The 15182-nt window shown below is 37.4% G+C and overlaps 1 protein-coding gene across 9 annotated transcripts in view; it reads left to right on the top strand.

The window, feature by feature from the left end:
* The window catches only part of MPP4 (MAGUK p55 scaffold protein 4), a 28606-nt gene that overhangs the window by 8876 nt on the left and 4548 nt on the right, over positions 1 to 15182 (top strand). For 4 of the 9 annotated variants that reach the window (XM_067000019.1, XM_048047098.2, XM_048047095.2 and 1 more), the window contains 14 exons: positions 346 to 467; positions 1443 to 1520; positions 2019 to 2099; positions 2657 to 2788; positions 3460 to 3541; positions 4458 to 4543; positions 5013 to 5084; positions 5525 to 5721; positions 6893 to 6957; positions 7725 to 7742; positions 8777 to 8815; positions 12513 to 12554; positions 13439 to 13609; positions 14633 to 14713. In XM_067000019.1, the coding sequence (XP_066856120.1) occupies positions 346 to 467; positions 1443 to 1520; positions 2019 to 2099; positions 2657 to 2788; positions 3460 to 3541; positions 4458 to 4543; positions 5013 to 5084; positions 5525 to 5721; positions 6893 to 6957; positions 7725 to 7742; positions 8777 to 8815; positions 12513 to 12554; positions 13439 to 13609; positions 14633 to 14713 (1266 nt within the window). The remainder of the gene's footprint in view (positions 1 to 345; positions 468 to 1442; positions 1521 to 2018; positions 2100 to 2656; positions 2789 to 3459; positions 3542 to 4457; positions 4544 to 5012; positions 5085 to 5524; positions 5722 to 6892; positions 6958 to 7724; positions 7743 to 8776; positions 8816 to 12512; positions 12555 to 13438; positions 13610 to 14632; positions 14714 to 15182) is intronic. The other 5 variants (XM_067000020.1, XM_048047099.2, XM_048047094.2 and 2 more) reach the window with 3 other exon arrangements.

The following is a 15182-nucleotide window of genomic DNA, read 5'->3' as shown; positions in this document are numbered from 1 at the left end:
CCTATAAAATGAACAAGGCAATTTTTTATGCCTGCCTCTTCTCAGTAGGAGGTCTGAGTTTGAACTCAGTCTTCTGATACGTATGGGATTCCCCATGCATTTTTTCTCACAGGTCACTTTAAAATTGTTGGTATTGACCAAACCCTAATGAATAACATAAGAGAAAAAATCTCTTATACAACAGAGTTGATTGCAAGGAACAAGTAGAGCAGACAGAAAATCAGTATATATTTCTTGAAAGTATAAACTGAGGCAAGTTGCTTTTCAGAGGTCTGGGTCACTGATTGGCTTTGGTTGATCTATTTGTACTGAAATGTGTTGCGCTTTTCTGTTTCTTGGACTCAGGTTTGTCTCATGTTCTGACCCTAGTGCTACAAGAACTGAGTTTGCTCTGTAAAAGAGATGTCAATGGTGTTGGCATGTTATACGACCTGCTCAGATCTCACTGGCTGCAAGCACTTTTAAAGGTAAAATAATATTCAGCTATGAGGGTGAAGGTTTCTTGGAGAGCGGTGTCTAGGGAATAGCTATTTTATTTTGCCATGTCTGAACAATAAAAATTTAATTACACTAACTGCTACTAGTCCTAATCTTGGGACTGACAGCAGCAGTCAAGGTGAACAAAACCCCTTTTGCTTTAAGGATAAAAAAAATGTTTTCTCTTTTGTAATGTCCTAGACACTAAAGTCCTTACTTGACATGTCTGCTCTAAGGCTGTGGGTGTGGAAACACAGGCTGAGCACAGCACTGTTCAGCTGTCTTTTTGTGCTCTTAAATCTCTGGCGTTGTTTCCCATTTCTTGGCGTGGATGTTTGTGAAATTACACCATCTGGTTTTGGCCACACTGATCTCGTGTTCAGTTGAACATTGCACATTGTTACAGAGCAGAATTTTGGGGGGTGCTTCTGTCTGAAACAGCCATATCTCTTTATAAGACAAATTCTATACATTTTTTTTTTGTTCTAACAAGGCTTTAAAAAATCTTTACATTTTAAAGAAGAAAAAAATCCAATGGATAATAATGCTTGTATGGCTATTCTAAATGATGCAATTTATTTTAAGTTAAATTTTACTTTGTTAATCAGGCCCCACGACTTGGGAAAGAAAGAAAGCCACAACTCAAAGAATCGATGCTGTCATGCCACTGTCCTGTGTAATCAGATTTTCTCATTGGAAAATTAAAAACTGCAGCATATCTGGCTAGCTGGATGATAATATGGAAAGACCATTAATTATAGAATCAATTCCAGATCCCTTAGACATTAAAGATTGAGATCAGAAGATAATAAGATCCAATAAAGATAGAAATCTGTAGCTCTAGTTGTGTTGAGAAACTCCTGGAAATGCAATAGTGTCCTTTGCGTGTTGTGTATGTATCTATATAGTCAAGAGAACAGATCATGTCATCATTGCATTGTCTTGTCTATCATGGCATGCAACAGATTTATGAATGCCTCCAAAACTACCTTGGAAAAAGGCCCATGCCTGTCACCCTGCAGGCGCGTGCATTGAATCGTGAGGTAAGACTACGTACACAGTGTATTGTTTTACTTAGCTGCAAATAAACATGTTTAATATTTATTTTGTCTCAGGTGTGAGTACACTATATAAACTGGAAAGATTCTCTCTTCACATGTTCAACAGTTGGTAACTGTCCCTGTGTTGAGAGGGATAAGAAATAAATACAGCTGTCATTGCTAGACTGCATGAGCCCTGACAAGTATATCTTTGTATTTTTTCTAATTAATAATTAACTACTAAATTTCTGAATTAATGAGAGTTAATGACCAAGTGGAGAAACTGACACTGATGATATCAGTTGAGGCATATAAAAGCTAATTTAGAGCACGTGGCACTGTGCCTGAACTAAACTATGTCTGCCTGAGTAATGTGCAACTATGGTAATATGGTCTAATTCTAGAGCATTATATATCTGCTCTTTAGTCATATAATACGCAGATCTTAAAATACTTTGTCCTCCATAACCAGTCTCTGTGCTTATTCTCTTATGTTATCAGGTGGTGGAGTTGCTACGTGAAGCCCCTCAGTCTGGAGAGATCAAAGAGCTAAGACGACTACTGCGAGCCCCACACTTAAGGGCAAGTGCTGCTTAAGAAAAGAGAGTTGTCTCATAGAGGTATCCGGAATGGGAGTGAGAACAGATGGACAGCTGCTCATGGAAACTGGCAAAGGACCCAGAAGAGGCTTAGTTTCCTTAGTCGTGAGCTAACCTAGTTGAGAATTGAGATGAGGACTGTATCTGAAGTACCTGCATCTGCAGTGTGCTGCATTTTATTAGGGACTACATTTGAGAGAGATGTTTCTTACAAAGTTAAATTCTGAGCAGTTGATACAGACCTACAAAACCAAAGTTTATGTGGTGTGTAACTTGTGTTCTTACCCTAGAGCTCCAAATAGAAATGTTTCATCTTTGGTAAGTTTTCTAGAGGAAGTAAAGAGAGGAACTGTTCTTAAAACTTTCTTTCACAGTTTAAATTTCCGAGTGGAAAGAAGTTGTCGTCAAGGTGTGAAAAGGACTTATGTCTACTTGAGAACTTAGTCTCTGATTTCTGTTTCCTGACCTGTCACAGTTAAAAATCTGTTTTATTGTCTGATCTTTGCCGATGGGTTTGTTTGTTTGTTTTGTTTGTAACAGGCCATGCTATCTGCTCATGATACTGTGGCCCAGAAAGATTTTGAACCAACACTTCCACCACTGCCAGACAACATACCTGAAAATGAGGAAGCCATGAGGATTGTCTGCTTAGTGAAAAACAACCAGCCTCTGGTAGGGAGTTTTCTGATGTCTGTCAAAATACTTAATCTTGAGTATTGCATAGTGCATCACATGCATATTGTTTTTTTTTTCCTAGGAACATTACAGAGATTGTGTGCATACTTGTCTAGTTCTTAGAGAATCAGAGAATCACAAGAATTGTTGAGGTTGGAAAGTGCATTAGGAGACCATCTAACTATTCCTGATCAATGCAGGCACAACTAGAGCTTGTTGTTCAGAGCCTTGTCCAGTCAGGGTCTGAACATTTGGCAGATGTTTTTATCTTGGGAAATTCAAAATGCAAATAGGACCGAGAGCTATTATCTTGGCCAAAATAGGAAGGAAGGAAAGGAAGAAAAACTCAGAAAGGTTCATTTGTGCTTATAGGCTGAGAACATTGTATAGTTTGACTAATCTGCTTTAGGAAAAGATAGGTATAATATTTGAGGTAAAGATTTCTCACAGTTGGTCATCGTGGTTATTTTAGCATGATGGGACTTTAGGATGTTGAAGGACTTAGTGTACAGTGCAATAGTACTACTATTGATACGTTATTGCTAGATCTGTGTGTTGTGTTTAAAAGATGCAACTTTCAATGCCTTTTTGTCATTGCAAAGGAGATCAGGCTTATGATTTGAAAGGAAACTTAAAGATTCTTCAGTGTTTTTTTCTTTGTTTGCCAGGGTGCCACCATTAAGCGCCATGAGATAACGGGTGACATAACAGTTGCCCGTGTGATCCATGGTGGGCTAGCAGACAGAAGTGGTATGTATAATTTGAAGCAACATAATACAAATTTAAACTTGAAATAAGATATTTTGAAATAAATAGCTTTGCTTCTACAATTCATCTTGTGTGATGAGCAAGGAGATATGTACACTGGACAGCACTGTGTAAGCAGTGATATGTTGTAGTGGGTTTGATTCTGCTTTCATTTTCATATGAACATGATATATCTTGAGAGTTGAGGTACAAATACAGCTTTTCATTATCCAGATGTTGGCAGAAAGAATACATAAATCTGTCATGAGATTGATTGTTAATAACCAGAACTGTGTTGTAATATGAATACTGGCAGCTCATTCCCTAATGGAGAAATAAAATCACAGACTACAGATATATCCTTCCATAAGATAAAGGGCTCTAAGGAATACATAGTAATACTTCTTTACACTAGTCAACTAAACATTTTGGTAGCATTAGTTGCTAAGCAAACTTAATGGAGTTTCCTTGGAAACATTACTACTTAGTCATCCTAGAATTGCATGTGTTCCATGTTCCTTCGGAAATGGAACTAAAATGTAAAACATCGGAAATAAAATTGAATTGCAATCATTATAATGCTTCTGTTGGTGTTGTCTGGCTTCTGTTTTCTTCTCTACACAGAAACGGTAGGCAATAGTTGAGTGTGTTTCTAGTTGGATTAATATTTGAGTTATTATAATTGACATTAATTGTTCAGTAAAAGTAAACAATCTTGTGGAGACTTTATGAAAGATTTAAAGGGGTCCCAAGGCCTCCCTCTGCACCCAAGTGATAGGGAATTTCTAAAGGTCTGTTTCCAAGTCTCATGATTTATTAGTGTAATGGGTTTAGGTGGAAGATGTTCAGAAATGATTTTAGGAAATAAAGCTATATTAAAATGTTTCTGCTGCTGCTTTCATCGTTTTTTTCCCCGTAGGGTTGTTGTATGCTGGAGACAAACTAGTGGAAGTAAATGGAGTTCCTGTTGAAGGACTTGAGCCTGAGCAAGTTATTAATATTCTGGTATTGAATCTATTGAATTATTTTCTACTTGAGGAGTAACCATATACTGTTCTTCTTCCCTACCTGTCTGCACCCTCCACCTCCCTTGCCCAGTCTGAAACTTATAACAGAAAATTCAGATTGTTTCTTTGCTGTGGATGAAGTTCACAGCTGCTCATGAAATTAGAATGTCTTGTGCAAATTCAGGCTTAAAGAAACTACACATCTGGAAAAAAAACACACCACACACTGATTTCACAGAATTAAAATTTTTCAGAAGGATTTTGAAGTTTCCTTCTTGATTCTACTTAAAATAAAATAAAATAAAAAAAAGTGGTGTCATATTAACTCAGTCTGTCTAATTCCAGCTGTAATATAGCCATTATATATAGTAACCTCAAAGCCATGCAGTGTTAGGTTTGTGCTGACGAAAATTGGTTATGTTGAATACCAGTCATATTATATTTTATTCCTTTCTTTTATTGTTTAGGCCTTGTCTCAGGGGACAATTATGTTCAAGTTGATTCCAGTTTCTGATCGTCCTGTCAGCAACCAAACAACAGTAAGATGCACTTTTTTCCAGGTTGTTAATGTAAGCAGTTGCAACAATAGTATCCGCGTAGGGGTGTGATGCCTTGGTATATAAAGACATGGTATTCCTTACAAGTTTACTGCAGTCCTTAAAGTGTTACTTGCCTTAGTGGCTGCCTCTCATCTGATGTCAATATGCTGTTGCTGAAGCAGTTAGTATAGTAAGCTGAAATACAGTTGTGTTAAAGGTAAAGACAGTTTTGGAGTCATCTAGAGAATAAAGGTGAATTTTTGTGATTTACAATGCTTCTTTCTTTGCCCCCCTTTTCCCCAGTGAATAGATAGGAATCAGTGCTCGATCTTTTTTTTTGAACATGACTTCATCATTAATTGACTTAAGTAGCAGCCACACCTGGCTTTGATTATAAAGCTCATGTTGTACCATGTTGTGTTTTTTTGTTTGTTTGCCAGCTATATGTGCGAGCAATGGCAGATTACTGTCCATTGCAAGATCCTGCCATACCGTGTGCTGATGCAGGTTTGCCTTTTAAGAAGGGTGAAATACTTCAGATTGTGGACCAGAATGATGCTCTCTGGTGGCAGGCCAGGAAAGTTTCAGATCTCAGTGCCTGTGCTGGACTTATACCCTCAAATAATCTTCTTAAAAGGTAAAGAAGCCTTAATTTGTCTGCTTTCCAGTCCAAAAATAATCCAGTTATTCAGCTTTTGCTACTGTTTGCTACTATTCAACTTTTACCAGTCATAGCAGTAGGATTCAGTGGTATAGCAAGCATCCTTCTTTTTACTGGTCTTCTTGCTCCTTCCTTAAGAGTACCTGTATGAGAACATGCTTTTGAAAATACCTGTTTCATCTGAAATCCAAGTCTAAGAAGTCCACAGCAGTTGCATAGTCTTTTTGCTAGTTGTAAAGCCGTCTAGTGGAGCATAGCATCTGAAAGTTGAACTGAAATTAAGGGCCCTGACTGTTTAGGACCATCATTAATGATTTAAAAGAAAAAAAAAAAGCTGTGGGGAGTAGTGTGGGATATTAAAATGTATGGTATAGGAGCACAGTTTTATCTTTAAAATTAAAAAATAAATGAAAGAATTGAGGCATGAGTAATTTCTTCAGCATTGGTCAAAACTCATGTGACCAGATGAAAAGGAGGTTGGGGAGGGGTGAGGGAATGCTTGAGGAGAAACAAGGATTCCTTGCCTGTTTTCTGCATAAATATCCTACTGTTTGTTTCTGAAAGCATCCACTGTAAACAGAAGTTAAACTGCTGTAGAACACTTGTTTGCTCCTCTTACCATGTCCCATCTATGTTACCCTCAGGAAAATACAAGGCCTTCTAATCACAGAATCACAGAATAGTTAAGGTTGGGAGGGACCTCTGGAGGTCATATTGTCCAACCCCCTTGCTCAAGCAGGTCCATATGATAAGCTTTGATTTATGCTACATATAAATGTGGCTGAAGTTTTTATAATGGAAGTTGAAATCACACCGAACTGTGATTGAGGCTGGAAGCAGAAGGTGCTCTTCTAATTTCTACAAGTCTGTAGAACAGTATGGCTAATGTGCCTGTCCTTACATGTTAATCGAAAATACTTCAGGACTGCTGATTTGGAAATTGCCTTTAGGTGGTTATGGTAGCATGTCTGCTATTTTTGAGCACTCTGCAATGGGCTAAAACATTGTTAATATTTCCGTTCTTGGTGTCTTCTACCAGCTCCGTACTGATTGATATTATACATAGTCAGTGAATCTGATTGGAGCATAATGCCCTTGTGGACAGATTATTTCTTTTTTTTACTGTTCTAAATTTATTTCTTCGCAGGAAGCAGCGAGAATTCTGGTGGTCTCAACCTTTCCAGCCCCACCTCTGTCTCAAATCATCAATGTGTGAGTAAAAAGTTATTGGAATGGTAGAGTAGGAAGAAGTCTTGTTTCTACTTCCCAGAATACTGAAATATAAGCTCATGCAAATTTGGTTTAATTAAAAGACATTGTTTCTGGAGCCGCTTCAGAAGGGCGTTTAGAGTATTCCCTTGAAAATACCTACTAAATGATAGATTACATGGCAGACTGGTGCTGGTGGTCATCTCCAGTGTACTTGGGACGTGTCTGAGAGAAGCGAAGAATTAAGTTCCTTTTGAAATGTATAAGAGCTAGGAGCTCTCTGTGTCCATAGAATTGGGTGTGAGGAAGTCTGAAGTGACAAAGGTGCTAGCCTAGTGACTTTCCAGAGACACATATAACAGTTCTGCACTGGAAAATGCTTTGCAGTATGTTTAGAAAATTTCTTCGACATAACAGTATTGAGAGAAAGATGTAACTTCTTTTTCCTCAGTGTAAGATAAGCTATACTGCCTGTGGGTTTACTTGTGGTGACGATCCAGAAACATTATCCTCTGCCAATTATCATTTAACTTTCTGTAAATTGGTACTTACTCCCCAACAAAGAATGTTCATCCTGTTTTTTCTCACCACTTTTTCCACTATTTCTTTATACTTGCATAAAATTATCATTTTTCCTGTTGTGATAACTCTCAGATTAAGTGTTTTTCATTGTGTAGGATTCTTATCGCACTGATTACTTTGTTAGAGCTCTCTTTCACAATAATTTTATTGCATTTTAACTGCTTCAATGGATATGATACACTGGGCAGTAAGCACTGTGGAAGAAGGTAGGAGATGGTGCCTGGGCTACACTGCATGTCTGTACCTAGAAGCAACATTGCTTTTTTTCTTAGCTTTTTAAAAAGTTGCCAGAAATAAGGTGGTTTGAGTTTCTTTTGCATGTATTAGCTTAGTTCCTGTTTTGTGTGCAAGTCTTTTGTTTGCTTGAAATAGTAGAAGCCTACATTTTCTAATAGCAGAAAATTAAGCTGTGCATTATCTGGTAGATAACTGAGATTTTGGATGGGGTGCTTTAAGGAAAGAAGAACTGCTTTCCCCACTCTCTCTCCCATCTTCAGCAGCTCACCTGAGCAATTCCAAGAGAGTATTCCTTTAAAGGATACCTTTGGGCAAATGCTTAGTATGGAGGCAGTAGTTTATTGGGACTGGAGGAATATGGTTGACAGATGCCCTGAAACTGGAAAATAGCTGCTGCTGGGCCTGTCTGCAGGGGCATACAAGAAAAGAACACCCAAACAGTACAGTATTGTGAGCCCATGAAATTGCCCAAACCCTGACGTTAGATTTCAGGGACATGAATTGATGTAGTCTGGGCATGGAGAGGGAGCTGAATTGATATTTTCTTTTTTTCCATTTGAAAATAACTAAAGATCAACCAAATAAAACCATTTTCTTGAGCAAAACATACTAGAAAGGTGTACACACAGGCTATGAGAGAGAATAGAGTGAGTGGAAATTGTTCTGTCATGGTAATATTTATAATAATAGATTTCTATAGGATGAATAGAGCAACAGCCATGTTAAACCTCTTACTACTTCAAAAACAATTAAAATTAGACATGTTCACCTCTTGGTCATAAACGCTTCAAAGCACTAGTTTAAGAGCAGTCTTTTGCTCACTAAAGATGGTGATGTTGGAGTTGCAGTGCTTGAAGTCCATGAAGATGTCTAAAACTGATCTGAGCTTCATATCTTTTCTTTCTGATGTCTGAGTTCAGTCTTGTAAGATCTGTAAGGATTTTATTTCCTCCACATTTTTTTCTGATTCATATAACTTTTTTCTTCTTGTGTTGATCTGCAGAGGATGACATGCAGATTGATGAGAAGTGTGTGGAAACAGGTAACTGAATTCACTTGAGATGATTCTGTTTGCTTCAAAGTAGTAGCTAATCAAAGTGTGGTTTTGTTTCCCAGGTAAAGAGAATCATTCTCTAAGTGAACTTAGTTGTAGAATTTTTATTTTTTATTCTTTTTTTACTTTGGAAACATGATAGTGTATTAAAATGGGCTTTCTGCACTTCTGGTGTACAGTGAATGACTGCTTACAGTGAGGTATTGCGCTGAAATGAGGGACCACCCAAAAAACATATCTAAGATCCAACTTGTTTGATTCAGGTTTGAACTGTGTAATGTTAACATAACTTTTGTCTATTCTAGATTTCGTGCTAGAGATTATTGTAATCTTTGCGTACCCACACAATTGATTGTCCAGAATCTGATCTGAGGTGAATACAGTTTTAGGAACTGAGCAAGAATAGTTATTTATGTAAATAGTACTTGCTTCCTAAAGTGGCATAGCTCCTTCCTCCTCTTCCTGAAGTATTTCAGAAAGTTGGGATATGATCCTGTAAGTACCTGCTGCAGAACTTCTTGTAGTTTTCTGAAGCAATTGGTACGGTCTATACTTGGATTGGATTAGGAGGCTTGAAAAACTGCCAGCATATGACTTTTATCATGTTAAATGCAACTTTGAAAATCTGAGACATCGCCCCCAAGTTTATAAGGGCATGTGGGTACCTAAATCCATTGAGATCCACTGCCATCAGCTGCCTCGTGCCTTCCAGTGTTAGATTTTGCATACATGGTGGGAGTGCCTTGAACATGGTGGCCTCAGTCCTCTCACATCCTTAACTGGAGGGTAAGGATGCAATCACTGTCACATCCTTAACTGTAGGCTCAGATATGAGCCTGAGTCCCCTTTGGTGTTGTGCAGGGGGTATGAAATTGTCTGCCTCACATGGAAGTAGCTACTGTGGATTTGTCACACACACATACAAAACGGACTCTGTATGAAGAGTCTTCTGATTCCTACACCCATCTGCTTACTGCATGTTATGCTATTGGAGAACAAATGTTTTCAGTTTCTGAACAGATTTCCAGAAGGCAGACTGTGGAGAGAGACCAGACTGTTAATTCAGGAATGGCAAGCTGCACTTTAGCAACCTCTGTGTAGAAGGAAGTGGGGAAAACTGTGTTTGAGACAGACTGATAGGAGCCTGAAAAATTAATTTCTGATTATGAAGTTCTATAGGAGGAAAATATTTATTTTTTTAATTTATTTTTAATATCTTTGCTATCTGGATTTCTAAAAAGATGAAGAAACTTTTGAGTCTGGTAAGTTCCTCTGGCCTAACAGAATTCCTTGCTATTGTTTTGCTGTGAGAAGTGTGTCCACAGAAAAGCAAGTGGATTAAAAACAAAAACAACAACAACAAAAAACAAACAAGCAGAGGACAAAACCAAGAATACTGTTGTAGTTTTAAAAGCCATTCTGGCTTGAAAGGCCATTCTGTAAAATCCTGTTGGCTTTAGTCTTTTCTTCCTCTCAGATTACCTTAGCAGTAAAGTTTTTATTCTGTTATCCCACAGAGGCAATGCAATTGTGAGTGTTTTCTAATGCATCAGTAACAGATATGTGTATCAAATCTTAATCAGTTATACCTGAGCAAGCTGCGACAGCAGGGGCTGCATTGATGTCAGAAGGGATAATGGGATTTACTGAGCGTGACAGAAGCCTGACTCCACAGTGCCTGTAGGAGCTGTTGATGTAGTAGAGGAGAAAGCTGTTCTGAATTGTTGATTGCATGCATGTTTGGCATGCAAGAAACAATGGTTTTATAAAATGAATGCTTTATGCATAAGTCATACAGTCCATCAGTGATGTTTTTTAACCAAGCTGGTCCTTGTAGGGAGAAGCTATATATTTACTGCATATTCAGAGTTCTGCGAAACTTAAATCTTCTGAAATAAATAAGTTTTCCACTAAAATAAATCTACTACTGCTAAACTTCTTGCTTGAGATATTTGGTGATCTTGTGGACCAAATGTTTCCACTGTACCTTTCCTGCTGCTAATCTCCATTTGACTTGCCAGTAGGATCTTCTCCTATCACAGATGGTTGATTTTCTTCCACCTCTCAAGCAGTACCCAAAGCTTTTAACACAGAACCAGCAGATCTACAAGACATTTTTTTGTTTTGTTTTCAGACTAGGACATTAGTGGTAATTGCATTTGGGGATTACACTTGCAAATCCTATTCAGTACTCACTGCTGAGTCAGCTCTCTGCTGTGTTTAGACAGAGGAATAAAATCACAAATATTTTCTATCCTTCATTTTACTTTAACAAGTAGCTGGACACCTTTGTGAGATATTTTGCAAGTACAATTACTGAAGTAGGTGCTGTAGCTGAATGTCGTCTTCTGGGAACTGAATATTCATGCTTCATGCTTCGTTGGGTGCTTTTTGGATTTAAAGCCTGCAATAGCCTTTTCCCAAATTTCCTAAAAGTTTTGGGTCGTGCTGGTTGGTTACTTTATCTTAATTTTGAGAAAACAGTCTTTACTAATTGTTCTATGTCTGTCTTTGAATGCTCAGAGGAGCTTAAAGAAGGTAACACTTAACTTTTCTTTCCTCCCTATTTCCTGTAAGCAGTAGGCTTTTAGAATTTATCAGAGTTTATTGCATTACCAGGAACTACACTCCAGTTACGATATCTGATAGCTGATTTGCCTGTTCACTGTAGGACTCCGTGCTGCACTCTATACCATAGAACAGAGGGTAGATAAAGCAGAAGTCCATAAAAAGATGTGAATAGTAGCTCAAAATAAATGAAGATTAAAAAAAAAAAGGCCTATGCTTATGTCTTCTGTATCTCATTCTTGATTTAGCAAGGGCTAAATAAAGGCAATACACAGCTTGGATAACTATATGCACAATTAGGGAAAATTAGGAGTCCTTTTTGAAGAGAAATGTAAATACCATCACCATTTTTTTTAGTTGCCTTCAAATCACATTGATAAAATTGCTTTTAGAGTATTGTGGTAGAGCATCTATTTACTGGGAAATTGATATTTTTGAGCTTCGTAGAAGAAATTTCACTTTAAAATGCATGTCGAGATTTAGAAGACTTACCAGAGTGGTTACATTATTTCAAGAAACATCATGAGAATGGGGGCAAAAGAAATTGGAGGAAATAGATTTTTCTGTGACATTGAGGTGTACAGATAAAGATGTTTAAAAAATAGTCTTTGTTCTACCTGAATGATCTGAGCAGATGCGTATTGCATTTTCCAAATATGCTATTGGGCAGAGAAATTGACTTGTGTATTTATTTTTTATTTCTTGTTTTAAGCTATTGAATTGTTGGTTATTTTAACGTTATAACTAAAGAATTCTTCTAAGCTAGGTTTAATCTGCAAAGTTTAAATTATGCAGAGTTCTTGCTGTACTTGAAGTATTTAGAAACATTGTCTGGTATCTAGGTATCTTACAAATTGAACAAATAAAACATCAAGTTCCAGATCTAATTTAAAAACAACATGACTTTCTAAGCTAACATTTTCTCTTATAGAAATATTGGTCACATTTGAATATTTCATATTATGGAATTCATATTATTTTAAAATTAGATAGATCATAGCACTGGCTTATGTTTACTGCAAGACTTCTCATGTGGGATCAGAAATAATTGCTAGCCATTTAGCTCTTAAACTTTCACTCTCCTTTTACCTTCATGAGATTTTTTTTCTTGTTCTAGAAGAGGAAGAATTTGGTGAATTTGGTCAACGAGTCTTTATTGGTATGCAGTGACTAAAGATAAGTAAGGTGTTTGGGGCTTGATTTAGATTAAATGTTTGCATGAAGTTTCAATCAAATTTCTTCAAGTTTCTTCACTTCACCTAAAGACTTACTGAATTGAATTCTACTTGCTCTGTTTTCCAGACCTCAGGAAGTCATTTCCCTTATACTAATACTTGTTCTCTCCATTTGAGCCTCTCCACGTTAGATTTCTACAGAGACCTGGCCATCACCATTTTATTTGACTGGCTGCTAGACTTCGCTTATTTCAAGATTCTCTATATTAGAGCATAACGTTCTGTTATCTGTCATACATCAAGAATAATTGAGTGCTTTCATTAGAGAAGTAGACCTAAAAGTGAGGTTTACAGAATTGGATGGTGAGGTGAAGCAACAAACTTGTCCTTGTTACTAAACCATATTGATCACTGTAAAATACTGAGATTCATTCCGTAGGCTGGAGCAAATATTCCAGATTTGTTTTAGCAGAGTGTAACAGCTACACCTTCAAAAAAACAAAAACAAAAACAAACAAACAAACAAAAACAACCACCACCAAAAAAAATGCACAATTGGTCTGTTCCTAGTGATGCTTTATATGGCTATAAACTTCTCATTGGGCTTGTTTTGGGCATCTTTTTGGGGTCTTCAATTCTGGGCTAATTTTCAGGTAGCTTTCAATGAGACGACCTCATTTCTAGGTGTCTTCTAATGCTCAGAGGTTTGATCAAGTTGATATACTAAGTACAGCAGTCAAATGAATGTTTAAAAAACACCTCAAAAATGCATCATATGTTTAGCTTAGAAGAAGACAGTCTAGGCTACAGAACTAGCTGCTTGCATTTCAGTTGTGGTTTTTGGTGCTGATGCCTTTGTTCCTTACAGCTGGATTCCGCAGAAGTATGCGCCTGTGTCGCAGGAAGTCCTGGAACAACCAGCAGTCATGCTATGCTCGGTGCCCCAGCAGCTGTTACAGCACTCTTGCAGCTCCATATGAGGAGGTGGTTAGGTACCAGCGGCATCCAGCAGACCGGAACAGACTAATTGTACTAGTGGGTAAGCTGTAATTACTTTCTGATGCAAATTTCACAGCCTGTAATGGAGGGGAGGAAACAGTCTTGGTCTGAATCCATTGAGATTTCCTGCTGCTGATTGCAACAGGTAGTGGCTAGTGTGTAGGTAGCTCTGAAAGCGACATTTCAAGAATGATTGTAACTTGACCTCACTGTTGATTTTAAAGTCTAATATATGCATCATGTTTCCTTGAAACAGGGAATGTTTTTTTCTTTTTTTAAAAAGAAGTCTTTAAAAGTAGTCATACAGTCATGAATTCTTGTTAAAAATGCATTTTATTAGAGAAGTGGTTTAGTTTTATATTCAGTTGGGACTGATACAAAAAAAAAAGTGATGAGAAAACGTGTAATTCACTAGGAAAATGTGGAGGCATTTCCACAACCAGAATTTAAAATACTTGAATATGGCAGTACAAAGAAGAATACTAGAAAAGTCTTGACTGGAAAAATCTCAGTCATGGGTGGAAGGGAAAGCTTAGAAAACAAAGCCTTTAATAGTGTTTGCTATAGTAAATATTGTATTAAACAGACTACAGTCTCTTAAGTAGTCTTTAATCATAGTGACTGAAAGGAATCTGTGTTTCTGCATTGTTCTGTGTTCTAACGAAGCAGATTTAGTAAAGGCAAATTGCTTGTCCTTTCTAAGTCTAGAAGTTTTGGTAATATTTTACTTTAAAATGGTACTGCTGAGTTGCCTCATGGGAGTAGTAACTATTGCTGGGAACTGATTTGTGCCATGATCCATCAAGATGGTTCAGTCACTTCTGGTACATTTTTCAGGAACTTTAAGTCCACAGGATTAAACTGTGGAGTGATTACTTGTGAAGGAATCCAGCAACGGAAGTAGCTATCTGATTTCTATTCTGGTGGTAGGTCATTGTTTACTAAAACCATGAGTTTATCTTATTTACCAATTCACTTGTATGGGCAAAGTGTTGGAAAATGGGAGTTGTGCATGCCAAAGTTGCCTCTGTCAGTAATATTAATTGTTTTTTCAACTATTCAGGTCCTGCAGGAGTGGGTGTGAATGAGCTACGGCGAAGGCTTATCTCAAGTAACCCACGAGAGTTTCAAAGTGCTGTACCTCGTATGTAGCATTCTTCCTCTTCCCCCCATCCCCTTCCAAAAGTGGTGATTAGGAAATGTCAGGTACCTATCTCTTGTGGTTGGGTATTCATACGCTCTTTGCTGCATGGTTGGTTTTTACTGCAAGCCAGAGTTGCTTGGTTTTATAAGGGTTTAAGTAGTTTAAAATACTACCTTTCTCTTCATTTTGGCAAATCCTCCAAAGATACTTTCAAGTTTCAGCTCCTGAAACCATTAGAACTTTACACAGCAGTAAATCTGTGTGGTTCTGTTTAATCATGCCATGAGCTTTTTCTAGATTAAAAAATAAGAATATTTCTTAGGCTATGAATTATGTAAGTTCATAGTATTCAAGTGATCGGATATGAGAATGAAGGCATCTGAAGTTGGTGCTTAATAGGCTCTGCAGCTTTCCTTATTAGCATTCTGGTCTTGAATGAGACTTAGACACAGCTTATTTTCTGATATAA

This window comes from Anser cygnoides, chromosome 6 (genome assembly GCF_040182565.1).
Source record: "Anser cygnoides isolate HZ-2024a breed goose chromosome 6, Taihu_goose_T2T_genome, whole genome shotgun sequence".
NCBI lineage: Eukaryota > Metazoa > Chordata > Aves > Anseriformes > Anatidae > Anser > Anser cygnoides.
This window is presented reverse-complemented; position numbering and strand designations above follow the sequence as displayed.